Genomic DNA, 14,478 nt, shown 5'->3' with positions numbered 1-14,478 from the left:
GCAACCGACTTCAGCTTCCTGCTCATCCATGATGTCGAAGTAGAATCCAAAGAGAACCAGCACTGAGAAGTGCTCTAGTGATCCTCCACACTGCCTGCCCAGTCAGCATTCGAATAATCATGCAGCTTCATATTTCCGGCAGTGTATCTCAATCCATGATAGATTGTGCCCCGAAGATATCTCAGAAGATTCTTGGCACCAATCCAGTGAGGCTCAACCAAATATGAGCTCACCATGCTAACTGCAAAACATATATCTGGATGGAAGTTCACCAAAAACATCAATGCAAATGAGTTTATGAAACTCAAAGGCATTTCCCAAATCTGGTCCGGCATCATCACCATATAACTTCTGAAAGTTAAGATCCTCAAGGCAGTCACGAGCTTGCAGTTTACCATTCCACGTCAAGAAGCCAACTCCCTCTTACTTCTGTAAATGAGACGGTTTGCACCTGTCAGAAATAGGTCGTTTGAGAAAATTCATATCTCCATGAATACTTATCGGAAACGGATGATCTTTAGATCAATCCTACGCCTCTTAATGAGAGGGATCCAAGAAAAATATCAGCTGCCATTAATAAGATGACCCACATGGAGTTTGGCCCTAGTTGCCAATTTTAACATTATTCCTATTCAGAGCTATGCAAAAGATAGTCTTGGCAGGTATTGGTAAAAATCTGACGTTGATGGATGACAGTTCATTTACACCAGAAGCTTCATCAGCAAATATTTATTCTTGCCAAGGAATCCAATCACAAGGGAAAATTGATTACTGAAGTCTGTCGGCAATCATTAAGAGATTTCAATCCTATAGTCCATGTCTCTGTTGAAAACGGTGGTGTGAAAGCCATATCTGCTAAATTCATGGACAACTGTAATGCTGTTGTTCTTTGGCATGCCTCAGTTATTGTAAAAACCAGGTTGACGAGATGTGCCTATTCACTTCAATACCATTAGGAGATCTTTTTTATTTTCATATTATACTGATTAAAAAGAGAACGAGGTCACAAAGTGAGCCACCAGGAATTTCTGCCAAAGGTGATGCACCAAGTATACCTTCTACTCAAAGTTGTTAACCTGCCACTGGTTTAAGTGGGGGAAGTTTTCTTGATCTGCAGTATAAAAGTACATCATGTACACCACCTAGAATATTTTTCGAGCATCAGGAAAAATTTATTCCACGCTTGGTCCCTACAATTGCCATCCACTGTTGATCCTGATGATGTCGAAGCTGTAAATAGGATAAAAAATGGAATGCAGAAGCATCCTGTTAGAATCAGTGCTTGGAGGCTTGCCAAATCGAACCCAGATGAAGCCATGCGAGCAGTGGCAAAGGATAGGGAAGGTTTATCTGTTTTGCATCCAGTTGGCACTTAAGGAGTCCCTGAAACCAATTATAGTTCTAGTGGTAATGCTAAGTAGCAGGAGCAGCACATTGGGTACTTGATTCAAGGCAATCAAATAATTATTAAGAAAATTGTTCAAGCATGAAACTCCTTGGGGGGATTGACACACTTTCATGGGGGGTTGTTATTTTATTGGGCATTTGGAATGGCCACTTCTTTTTTTATTATTATTTTATATTTACATAATAATTATTTAGTTTCTAGGAGTAAGATTAGGTCTAGCTTTTTCAATGCTACATCTAAGTATCTCCATGAAAAATTTTAAATTCCTTACCTCTCATAAAGGAAGGAATTCTTAATTTGAGATCCATGATTGTATAGTGGGAGTATCCCTCTCCCTGGGGCTAAATGAAAATATTTTGGTGATTATTGGGGTCTTAGGTTATTATGTGATGTATCTTTTGATCTAGAACACTTTTCTTTCTTGGTTCTGTCTACAGTATTATTAAGGGTTTAATTTGTTAATGATTCAAAATCACCACTAGGCGTAGTGCAATAGATCCACTGAGGGGCAACTTTGTCATGTAGAAGAAAGTGTCAAAGACATAGGTCTTTGTGTCCTCTTTATTGGTGTGAAATATTTGTTGACCCTCTTTGCTAGCCAGACCCCCGTGGGGGTTCCCTTAGTAAACGCTTGGTTTCTTTCCTGCCATATTCGATCCTTGGGCTAAGGGCAATCCTATTTAGGAATCCTCTGTAGTGAATTTTTCATTTTGCAGCTTATCCTGATATACGAGCTTCTCCCACCCCCTCCTCTTGATCCATTATTCCAAGTAACCGACCTAAGAAGGCTCATTCTTCTTGATATCCCCTAATCCTTAACATCCTCTTGACCCCATCACCCTTGAATATTGGCACTAATCTTCTCATCCCTCCATCACCAATATTTCTTTTCTCTTTTAAACCCAACTTTATCAGTGGGTTTACTTGTGATATCACCCTGCTGCTTATTGCTTATGCCCTTATTTTTTATTTTATTTTTTGGGGGGGTCTTGAAGATGAAGGAGAGCCGGCCTAAAGAGGCAAAGGTAGGTCGCTAAGGTGATAATGGGTAACCTATTGAGGTTCCACTCAGATTGTACAGTGTGGGTTGGAGCTTTCAACATTTTAACATAGAATTTGAGTGGTAACAATTCTTAGTACATATTCTTCCTAAAACCCTACCTTAATCATTTACCATCTGGAAAGTTGAAAAGGCCATTGTTCCTCACTTTGCTGCCCACGCTCTACTACATATGGCAAAAACACTGAATCAACTAAAATATGCACCTTATATTAGGTAGACTGATCATATACAAAGAGAGCAATTTACTTAATGCCTTGCTTCCATTTAACAAAGTATTTTCCAGAAAAAGAATCTCACATGTCTTGTACAACTACCAAAGCACATCTATGCAAAGCAATAATTTAGTATACTAGATATCTACAAGAAAAAGAACAATACCTGATATTGAAGAAGTGGTTTCACACACTTCGGCTTGCAAGATTCCTCAACTTCATGTTTAGGATCAACAGGCTCCTCATCTGACCTGAAAAGTAAATTAATAAGGGAAATCAATACAACATATGAATACTATCAAGCCAAACAAAATAATAGTTCCCAAGACTTCAAACAATCCACTATAACTAGTATGAATATGGGTTACATGCCAAGGAACAAAATATTTGTGATATTGCTCTCACGAGCACAATCACAACACAGTATCATTGAATGCTATGTTGTTACATAACACCTTGATTTCCCACATCGGCTTTCTCTTAGATCGCTACAAGCTTAATACATATTTATTACATATAAAGAAAACCTTAGCTATCTGAAATGTTCAATTGGGTGGATGAGACGGCTTATGTTGCATAAGTTCTTCTCATAGAGTACTTCTGCAGAAGAAGAAGAAAAAGAGGGGCTAACACTCTACCCATTCTCTTTGTAAAGAGAGCACTGATGGTCCAACACGTTCTCACTTAAAGCCTTCCTAATTAACAAGATAAGATAAGATCATTTTATTGATGTATGACAAATAATCACGAAAATAGGTCAATGAGACTAAAAGTTACACCAAGTGTGAATACAATGTGGGAGTGCAGAAGCCACTCCTAGGTAATGCTGAAAGTAATAAAGCTAAAGAAAAAGAACGTCCTAGAAAACAAAACCCAAAAGATATATAATAATCCATGTTGCAAAGGGACCCGTCCCCCCAAAAAACCCACCTACCTGCCATTCCCACATTCCAGGGACTTGTGGACCCTTAGGAAACGTCCCTGAACAGTGGGGGACTTCATTGGAGAATTGGGGACTTGCTAATCGTCCCAAGGATGTTCTGGCCAAATTTTAGGTACATTTTAAATAGATTTTTGGGATTTTCTAGACAAATTTTAAGGATTTTCTAGGCATGTTGCAAGGATATTCTAGGGGACATTCGGAATAGATTTTTGGGATGTTCTAGACAGATCTTAAGGATTTTGTAGGCATATTTCAAGGATACTCTAGGTATATATCTTCAGTTTTGACAATCATGGACATCGATGATTAGACAATATGATCATTTTTTCCATCCATTATTTTTGTAATTGCACTGAATCTAAACATACTGTACAAGTTGTAGCTCAAAACATAAATTTTATGTGATGGGCTTTTAGTTGGGCTTTTGGTGATTTAAATATTATATTTTCAGCAACAATGTTACAAGTAGTGAAGAAACGTCCCTGAACAGTGGGGGACTTCATTGGAGAATTGGGGACTTGCTAATCATCCCAAGGATGTTCTGGCCAAATTTTAGGTACATTTCGAATAGATTTTTGGGATGTTCTAGACAAATTTTAAGGATTTTCTAGGCATGTTGCAAGGATATTCTAGGGGACATTTGGAATAGATTTTTGGGATGTTCTAGACAGAACTTAAGGATTTTGTAGGCATATTTCAAGGATACTCTAGGCATATATCTTCAGTTTTGACAATCATGGACATCGATGATTAGACAATATGATCATTTTTTCCATCCGTTATTTTTGTAATTGCACTGAATCTAAACATATTGTACAAGTTGTAGCTCAAAACATAAATTTTATGTGATGGGCTTTTAGTTGGGCTTTTGGTGATTTAAATATTATATTTTCAGCAACAATGTTACAAGTAGTGAAGCCTCCACGTCAAAAAATCAGGAAATGCAACATTCCAAAGGGTTGATCATTGTGGTTATTGCTCTAGTTCTTCTCATTTTTTGGGTCATCTCAACCTTTATATATTGTACACATGTTTCCATTAGTCATTCAAGTCCAATGCTTCCACCATCCCAACCTCAAGCATTGTGAAAAGTTAAAACAATCAAATAGTAGTATCAAGTACTAAATGTTCATATAAATTCCTTTCGATCACCTTCTTGATCTAAAACATGTTGAATTTTTGTAGCTATGGTCGGTTTTCATAATTAATATTTTATCATCGATGTACTTGTAATGTTATGTTCTTCATGTATTTGTCAAAAGAAAAATATACGGCATGTTCTTCATGTATTTGTCAAAAGAAAAATATAAGGCATGTTCTTCATGACCTCAAAAAAAAAAAAAAAAAAATTGAATTTTGAATTTTTATGCAATATTCTTAAATGGAAATATTGAGTGTAAACAGAGACATGAACTGTGAACAGCAAATTAAATTTTTATAAACCCACAAGTTATAATTATTCACAAAGAAAATAAGTTGGCAACTGAGTCATTCTGTTAATTTGAGAGCAATTGAGTACAATATGAGTGGAACAGAGGCACCTGGGCTTGCTATAGCAAGCAATGACAAACCCAGGTTAATTAATCCCTGCACTGCCTTTGGAATTTTGGACGTTGCTGCATAAGGAAAATGCTTGTACCGGTCTCAGAAGTGCTCAAAAAAAGGATGAAATGACTCCTGGTGCTCTTTCTCATTCAGCTCCACCAAACCCAGAAAGGAATTGGCTCCCAAGTGCACCACCCGAAAACCCACAAAAAGTGTGAGTTACCCAGTCTCCTTGACCACAGATAAAACAAGTTATTGGGTACTCCACCAATCTCCCGGAAACTCCACTAAAATTATTGCCAAAATTCTCCTCCAATTTCTCCTTGAAGCTCCAGCCCTTACACCCCCAATTTCCCTTGTACCTTAAGCCCTTTGTATCAAAGGCCAGAAAATGCCTGTGCAAGCCCAAGAGGACAAATGCTTGGCCTGAACTGCTCCCTCACTTCCCAGGCTGCAAACCACGCAAAATCTCCAGCAAATCCCACTCCAAATCAGCCCCAAAATTCCCGAAATTTATCTCAGTCCACAACTGTGTCCCACAATTGGTGCAAATTATCCCCAATGTCCTGGCCACATGCAAAACTGGACAGTCCTCCTGTCCTTGCTCCGGAAAGGGCCACAAAATGCCTGAAATCTCCCTTAGGGTGGCACTCAAGGACCACCGGAGCAAGAGCTGAGATCTCCGCCAAGAAATCCTCTTGTGCTAAGCAGCACTATGTTGGCTTGGCTGAGCAGCTCAAACGAACAGTTAGATTCATACGTAAAATTTACAAAAACCCTAAACAATAGCCTTCACCTCCTATTTAAGCTTGTTGCCTCCCTTTTTCCTCGTTGTGGGCACCTTCCTCCATTTAGTTCAATTTTCCCTCTCTTTCCTCTCTCCACAGATTGGTTCTACCTCCATGGGGTGCATATGACCAAATGTGGGTGGTCCCACAACCCAACAAAATTTTGATTTTCCCCCCTTCTCCTAAGTTAGTCACCAAAATTCAATGCCTAAGCCAAAATTGTGCGAAAATTGTGATCCCCTTTTGTCACTTAAGAAATCAAGGATATTACAATCACCCCTACCAAAACTTGCTTGCCCTCAAACAATTTTAGTGTTGGATGTTGCAACACCTGCTCACCTTCCCATGTGGCATCCTCCTTAGGAAGGTCCTTCCACCTAACCAAAAACTCCCTGATAACCCAATTCCTGAGCTTCCTTTCCCTCACCTCCAAAATGGCCTCTGGAACTAGCTCTAGATGACCCTCATCATCCAATGGTGGCAGCTCTATAATGGTCGTGATCTATTATCCAAGTGCCTTCTTCAGGCATGATACATGAAAGACATTATGCACCTTGCTTCCGGCTAGAAGCTCCAACTCGTAGGCTACCCCCTGATAACCCAATTCCTGAGCTTCCTTTCCCTCACCTCCAAAATGGCCTCTGGAACTAGCTCTAGATGACCCTCATCATCCAATGGTGGCAGCTCTATAATGGTCGTGATCTATTATCCAAGTGCCTTCTTCAGGCATGATACATGAAAGACATTATGCACCTTGCTTCCGGCTAGAAGCTCCAACTCGTAGGCTACCTCCCTAATTCTCCTACTTAACCTATAGGGTCCAAACTCTACAGAACCGCGGCTTGAGCTTTTCAACTCCCTTTTGCTTCAGTGAGGACTATCAATATGGCTTGAGGCGCAAATAGACCATGTCACCCACCTCAAACTGTCTCTCTACCCTGCACCTGTCAGCATACATTTTATGTTGATTTTGAGCTACCTGCAGATTATCCTTGAGGGCCTTAAGAATCTCTTAGCTCTCTCGGATCCAATCCTTTGCCCCAGGGGCCCTGTTATCTCCAAAAATCATGTCAGAAAAAGAAAGTACATCATAACTAGAAAGGACACAAAAGAGACATACCAAAAGACAAGTGGTAAGTGGCAAAACTCTCTAAGATGCAACCACTTTACCCAAGCTCGTTGTTGCCCTATCACATAGTTGCGCAAGTACCCCTCCAGTCAATTATTTATAATCTCGGTCTGCTCGACTTTCTAGGGGTGGTAACTGGTATTGGGAGTGAGCTCCATCCCCACCAACCTGAATAGCTCCTGCCAAAATGCCCACATGAACCTACTGTCCCCGTCACTGACTATGGTCTCTGGGAGACCATGTAGTCTGAATACCTCCCTAAAGAAGAGCTTTGTGATATGTGAAGCTTAGGATCTAGCCGATATAGCGAAGAAATGGGCGAACTTGGTCAACTTGTCCACCACCACATAGATTAGTCACGCCCCTGTGCGACCAAAAGACCCGTAATGAAATCCATGGACACGCTCTCCCACTTCCTCTCAAGAATAAGAAGTGATATTTTTGTAATTGTGCAGGGTGTGATGGCTCCCCCTTGTTCCTCTGACAAACTCCACACTCTTGCACGTGCCTCAACACATCCCCCTTGAGACCCTTCCAAGAGAAACGCTCCCTGATGGCCCTGTAAGTTTTAAGGATTTTGGGGTGTCCTACCATAGGGGAGTCATTGGTTGCTTGCATGATCCTCTCTCTGAGTTGTGATCCTGCTACCAAATAGATCCTATCCTTGTAATTTATGACCTTGTCCATCACTTAGTACCTGTCATCTCCAAAGGTGCCATCCAAAATCTCGCACACCTGCTAGTTTTTGGAATACTCTACCAAGAGTTATGCCCTCCAATCCTAAGTAATATCCATAAGAGAGAGTGTCGGGGGGCCTCTTGGAAATATTCTATCTCAAAGTTATACGCTTGGATCTTAATTACACACTTTTGTTGTCTCTCCTGCAACTCCTGCTCTAGGAAAAATTGAAGACTGTTGTGGTCAATCTTCACCTTGAATTTGTTGCCCACTAAATACTGCTTGAACTTGGCTAGTGCATGCTTTATGGCTAGCATCTCTTTGTCATAGATAGAGTATAGCCGCTAGTAGTCTCGGAGCTTCTTGCTCTCATAGGCTATGGGATGGCCCCTCTACGTCAGCATTGCCCCAATACCCCCACCTGATGCATCACACTCCAATACAAAGGGGTAGGAGAAATCCAATAACGCCAAAACCAGGGAAGTACTCATGACCACCTTGAGGCACTCAAAGGCCTCCTGAGTTGTGTCTAACCAACTGAATGCCCCCTTATACATGAGGTGTGTAAGGGGTACAACCAACTAGGAAAATCCCCTCACGAAGCACCTGTAATATGTATGTGTTCCCAGGAATCCCCTCAGCTCAATTATGTTCATGGGTGTGTGTCAATCAAAGATGGCGCAGATTTTCTCTTGTGGACTCTAACTCCATCCTTTCCTATCAAGAGCCCCATGTACAACATCTCGATCAACCCAAATTCGCACTTGGACACCCTGGGATAAAAGTGTTGCTCCTCCAAGATGCTCAAGACTTGTTCCAAGTGTTGCAGGTGCTCCTCCCATGTCTTGTTGTAGATAAGTATATCATCGAAGAACACTAGAACAAATCTGCGCAGATGCTTGCGGAACACATGGTTCATGCAAGACTGAAATGTGGTTGAGGCATTGGGGAGCCCGAAAGGCATCACCAAGAACTCAAAGTGCCCATATGGCATATGAATGTCGTCTTCGGAATGTCACGCTCATGCACCCGAATTTGGTGGTACCCCGAGCACAAGTCTATCTTAGAGAAGTACTTGGCTCCTCTAAGCTCATCCATCAACTCATTTATACGGGGTATGGGGTGTCGGTTCTTCAAGGGCTTCTTGTTCAGGGCAGAGTATTCAATGCACATAAGAAGGGTCCCACCCTTTTTCTTTACCAGCACCACTGATGAAGCAAAAGGGCTAGTACTAGGCCTGATATGTCCCAACACCAATAGCTCCTGGATGGCCCTCTCAATCTTGTCCCTGTAGGCCTTGGGGTGTCGATATGGGGTGGTGATAACTGCATGTGAGCCCTCCTCCAACTCAATGGTGTGCTCAAAACCCCGATCTGGTGGCCTGCCTGGAGGGATCTCCCTAAAAACTGCATGATGTCTCTCCAACAGGGCAAGGATGTCTAGATGGACCAGTCGGGCCTAAGTCCCCGTCTCTGAAATCTTGAGCTCCATCACCCACATTGTAAATCTACCTCCATTCGATGGGCAGATACTGTCTGTGGTGGGTAGGAGTGCATTACCCTCAACACTACCAACTAACCATCTGGGCCCATAAACTCCATCTCCAATTTCTTCCAATGTGTAATGACTTGCCCCAATGAATACAACCACTGGACACCCATCACCACGTTGGTGTCTTGAACATCAACCACAAAGAAATGATCAGTCACACAATAATTTCCCACAGTCAGAGTCAGACTGGGAACATATCCTGTACATTGCATAGTTGAGTCTCCTGGTACCAACACCGAAAACCCCTCAAATGTCTTTGTATGTATGCCCCTCTACTCCACCATCTAGGCATCAATAAAGTTGTGGGTAGCCCCACTGTCCACCAATACCGACACACGTTGCCCCTGCACTGTGCCCCTGATCCATAGTGTCAAGTACTTTGAAACTCCCCGAAGTGAAGCAAAAACGCCCCCAAAGGGGATGAATGGGCCTCTTCCCTGAGGTGGTGGTCCTCCTCCAGCAAACTGTGGTTGCCCATCTCTGTGGTTTATCTTCTGCTCAGCCTCATCCTCCGGCACACTATCTGAGTACACCTCGATGTAATGGACCTTGCCCTTGGTGCACTTGTGCCCCAGTGCACCATGCTCTTGGCACGTGAAACACAACTTCCTCCTCCAAAAGTCCCTTTTGGTTTCCTCATCCTACTAACCGCGCCCAACCTCTCTCTAATGCTAACGGGTATCTCTGCTCCCCTAAGGAGCCAAGGGTCTAGTGGGTATGGGGGCCCTAGTCTTGGGAACTGGGTCAATCATGTCTCGGGTCTTGGAGATAGCGTCCATCAATGGCGTGGGCTTGTAAGCACTCACCCATCCACGCAAAGGATCAAACAACCCCTCTACGAACAGCATAATCAATCGTGCCTCCAGAGATATCTGATACCATTACTGCCAGCCTCTAGAACTCCGATATGTAAGCCTCTGCACTGCCCATCTGTCCCAGGTGTGCTAACTCCCTGAAATGCAACTTGAGGTCCTTCCTATCAAATCTCTCAATCAGTCGTTTAGTAAACTTTGTGTATGAGGTGATATGAATGTGCCCTAGTGTGATCAGTGCATGTTACCACCACTCTTGTGCATCCCCCTCCAAGTGCAATGTAGCAAACCGGATGGTGTCTATCTCGCACATGGGGTTTAGGAGGAGGTAAGTGTCTAACTTTTGAACCCACACCCTGGTTGAACTCTTGGTTTCCCTAACATAATTGGGAAGCGTGACCTTCCCGGCTACCTTCCAAACCTCTTGACTCGACTACCCTCCTCTATGATAAACGCCAGCCCCAATCGTACACCTTTCTCTAAGGTGGATGTACTCCATGTAAACCACCACCTATGGGTAGTGTCCATAAGAGAAATTTTTTCCCTTAGATAGTCCCAAGTCGGCAACCAGCAGCCCCTTGCAGCCCCCAGATAGCTCGATGTGCCACTATCTCCTCCACATGAGCCAACCATGTGGTCCCTCGCCCATCTGTCATGATTGTATGTTTAAAGGTGTGCCTCCCAACCCCGAAGGTATGGCTTTTCATTGTATAGCTAGGTAATTTTGTTTACTTATCATGGATACTTTTGGATGGATTAGTGGGAGGATTCAGCAAAAAGAGTGGGCTAGGTTTGTACTCGTGTCTCCTCGACCCAATTTGATGGTGTTATGTAAAAATAATAAAAATAGATAATAAATAATAATCATAATAATATGTAATTAAATAATAATTAGTTAAACAAAGGAGCATGTCTCTACAGACATGCCTAGTCGTGAAAGGGTACTTACCTGGCTATATATACAATGTACAGGACCCTCATTAATTGTATCATCATTCTTACTCATACATTTTAATATATTTATTCTTGTATCTCAATGATGATCTACATATTCCAAGACTTCTAGCGTATTTAACGTGAAGAACAAACTTTGTTTGTTCAAGATGGTTAACCTTGTATCCTAGTCTCGTGGGATCTCCTTTATTGGCTATTAGCTTTAGAGGTGGCACTACATGGGAAACCCTGATTTTGGTTACGTGGTCCCGCTTCTCGACACCACATACATCACCCCCCTCCACTCATTATAACCCCATTCACCATATTTCTCATCTGGGTCCACATTTGTCCATTGGGTCCACAAGGAGTTAGCCTCCCCCTCGTCCACAAGGAGTTAGCCTCCCCCTCCCCTTGTCCACACCTTGGGTCGGGCCTAGAACAATGCCCTGGAGGTTGATGCAGCTAAAAGAAAAGGAAAAAGCATAATTTGGCCACTCTCAACAAGAAATGTACCATAAAATGCAAAAGATGGTCGGGACATACACATTTAGCACGTGGGCAAAAGCCAAACATGAGCTCTAACCCTATCATCATGGCCATCACCCTAGTTCCCAGGGTCCCTCATATTGACCCCTTCCATCATTACGGAACCCATGATTGTCCCAACCCCTAGTGGGCAATGAAATGCCCCACCTTAAGGGGGTAATCACTGCTATATCCTATACATCATTCTCTCATGAAGAAAAATCAATCAAAGGCAAAAGGCACATGAAGAAAGGTAGAAAAACAAAGGTCAGGGTAACTCATGTACCATAACTCGCACAAGTCTCTACTGCTGGTGATCTCCCTCAATACTCTCAAAGCTCCACGATGCATATACGCCATCCTCCAATGCCATAACTCACACAAGTCTCTATTGTTGGTGGTATTAGTGTGAGTGCTCCCAAATGTGATACTCACCAATGCTCTTGTCGACTGAAAATTGAACCTATACTTGCCCAAAGCACACCCTTTGCAGACCTCAAAATGCTCGACACTGAAATCAGGAACTCCAGTAGTGATCTCCCTCAGTACTCTCAAAGATCCATGATGCATATGCACCATCCTCCAGTGACATAACTCGCACAAGTCTCTACTACTGGTGGTACTAGTGTGAGCACTACCAAATGTGCTACTCACCAATGCTCCTGCCGACTAAAAACTGAACCTCTATAATTTCCCAAAGCAGACTATAAAAGTACAAGGCTGAGATGGAAAAGGCCAAGAGGATGATCCTAGATGGAAACAAAGATCACGTGGTTTACCACGTTGCTAGCAAAGCGACTACTAAAGAGATGTGGGATGCCTTGGCCAAATTACATCAGGGATCTTCCAAGCAGCGGAAGATGTACTTAGAGCAAATGCTAAGATCTGCTCACAAATACAAAAGGGAGAGCATGTGGATCCATTCCTCATGAAGCTAAAGGAAACCCATGGTGAGTTGTCTGTTGCAAGGCATACACCTCAAGATTCAAAGTTGGTTAGACTGGCCCTCAATTTTATCTCAGATGAGTGGCAAGTCTTTGTCCAGAGTATCTTGGGCAGAGCAGCATTGCCTAATTGGGATGAGATGTGAGTAGGTCTAAAACAAGAGGAGCTAAGGAGAGACCTGGTCAAGGTCAAACTTGATGGAAGCAACAGCAGCAGTGGGTCGAAGCCCAAGGAGGAGGAGATAATGCAGCCCTTACATCGAAGGGGCAACAGGGGCAACAGAGACGAAAGGAGGACCTCTCCAAGGTGAAGTGTTTCAGATGTGGCGAGATGGGCCACTATGCATCCCAATGTCCTTTGAAAAAAAAGGACAAGGATGAGAAGCATGATCCTAAGGTTGTTGTCGTGAAGATCAACGAGGAGGAGTTCACCGTGACAGCCAAGATACCTCCAGGAGGGAGGTGGGCTGATTTGGAGTTGTAGTTCGAAAGAGCTATAGATGGGCAAGATCCTTGAGAAGTCCACCTCTTGGATTAATAACTTGCTACAAGAACCCATTTTTGCAGTAGCAAGATGGACTAGTGTTAGATGGTGCCGAGGAGTGTCGGGGAGACAGTTGCAGTGGCTAGAAGCGCCAAAGTCTGAGCAGCGCAGAGTAGAGTTGGCAGCATTGTAGATGGCACGGAGCAGAGGTCAACCGCAGTGCAATAGATTCCGAGGGTCAACGTAGAGACTAGCAGCAGTCAGTTCCAGCATTCACGTGGTATCATACTGAACACAGTTAGTTCAGTAATTTTGGATGTTTTTCAGTTGCTTCTCTCAGTAACTGAGTTGAAGTACAAATGCAGCGGTAGCAGTGGCAATGCTAGCAACATAGCAAATGTAGAGAGGGAGTTGTAGTACACATGTAGCATTGGCAGTGGCAGTGTCAAAGGCAGTTGTACAGTCGCAACAGCAGCGCGGTAGTTGGTGGACAACATGTCAGACATCAGCAACGCAGAGGACGACGCTTCAGAATCAGAGCAATATGCAGCAGCAGTATATTGCTAGAGCACATTCCTCGCTAAAAGGGAGTGTTGATTTTGGGTAGCATCGGATGTGCTCTAGGCCTCAAATTTTGCAAGCAAACTTGGGCACATGCATTCCAAAGAACCCAAAAACCGTTTTGGGAAATTCCATCCAGAGACTTTTATTAAAATAATTAATATTTTTAATGGAGTTCCTAAGTCTAAACTTTGGAAAATTAAAATATTAAAGGGTATTAATCTAACTGTGGGTGTAATTTCTAGAAAAAGACGGGGATCAAGTCAAAATGATCTGAGCCTTTCACGTCACCGTGCTCCACGCCTAGCCGTCAACGAAACCCTTACCTGTGAACAATTAATCGAGGGTCGAAAAGCTGCATTGGGTCACCAGTCAACAACAATCAGGTCAAACGCAACATCGAGTTAAATTAATTATTTTAATTTAAATCAATTTAATTATATATATATATATATATAATAATAAATAAATAAATATATATATATATATATATTAATTCAATAAAAAAAATAATTAATTTAATTAATTTAAAATATATATATATATATATATAAACTAAAGAAAAAGAAACCAAAAAAAACGATTACATAATACCTTAAGTCATCTCGACAAAAGAAATGGGATCAATCATTGAAAAAAAATGATGGAGCTCAATTCTAAAATGACGAAGAAAGAAAGGTTTTCCTATAATGGTCTTTCAGTTACAAATCACGAAGTAATTACATTAAAGGAAGTATCCAAGAATGAGAAGTTAATGTCGCTATCAACCCAAGCAACGATAAAAATTATATCAACATCAACTTGGCAAATCAACTATTAATTCCAGATCTAAGCATTGGTGTAAAGAAAAATATTTTTTACCAAAAAGAATATAGAATTAGTGATCTACAAGTGACAAT

The 14,478-nt window shown here is 42.1% G+C and overlaps 1 protein-coding gene across 2 annotated transcripts in view; it reads right to left on the bottom strand.

Annotated features, from left to right (window-relative positions):
• Positions 1–14,478, bottom strand: part of LOC149210284 (cytochrome b-c1 complex subunit 6-1, mitochondrial-like) — a 147,755-nt gene that overhangs the window by 32,523 nt on the left and 100,754 nt on the right. For both annotated transcript variants that reach the window (XM_089396673.1, XM_089396672.1), the window contains exon 2: positions 2,850–2,934. In XM_089396673.1, coding sequence (XP_089252799.1) covers positions 2,850–2,934 — 85 coding nt within the window. The remainder of the gene's footprint in view (positions 1–2,849; positions 2,935–14,478) is intronic.

Source organism: Pinus tabuliformis, chromosome 1_2 (genome assembly GCF_031772625.1).
Source record: "Pinus tabuliformis cultivar Carrire ecotype Pingquan chromosome 1_2, CPIR1, whole genome shotgun sequence".
Classification (NCBI taxonomy): domain Eukaryota; kingdom Viridiplantae; phylum Streptophyta; class Pinopsida; order Pinales; family Pinaceae; genus Pinus; species Pinus tabuliformis.
Note: the sequence above shows the minus strand (reverse complement) of the source record. Positions and strands in the feature narration are given on the sequence as shown.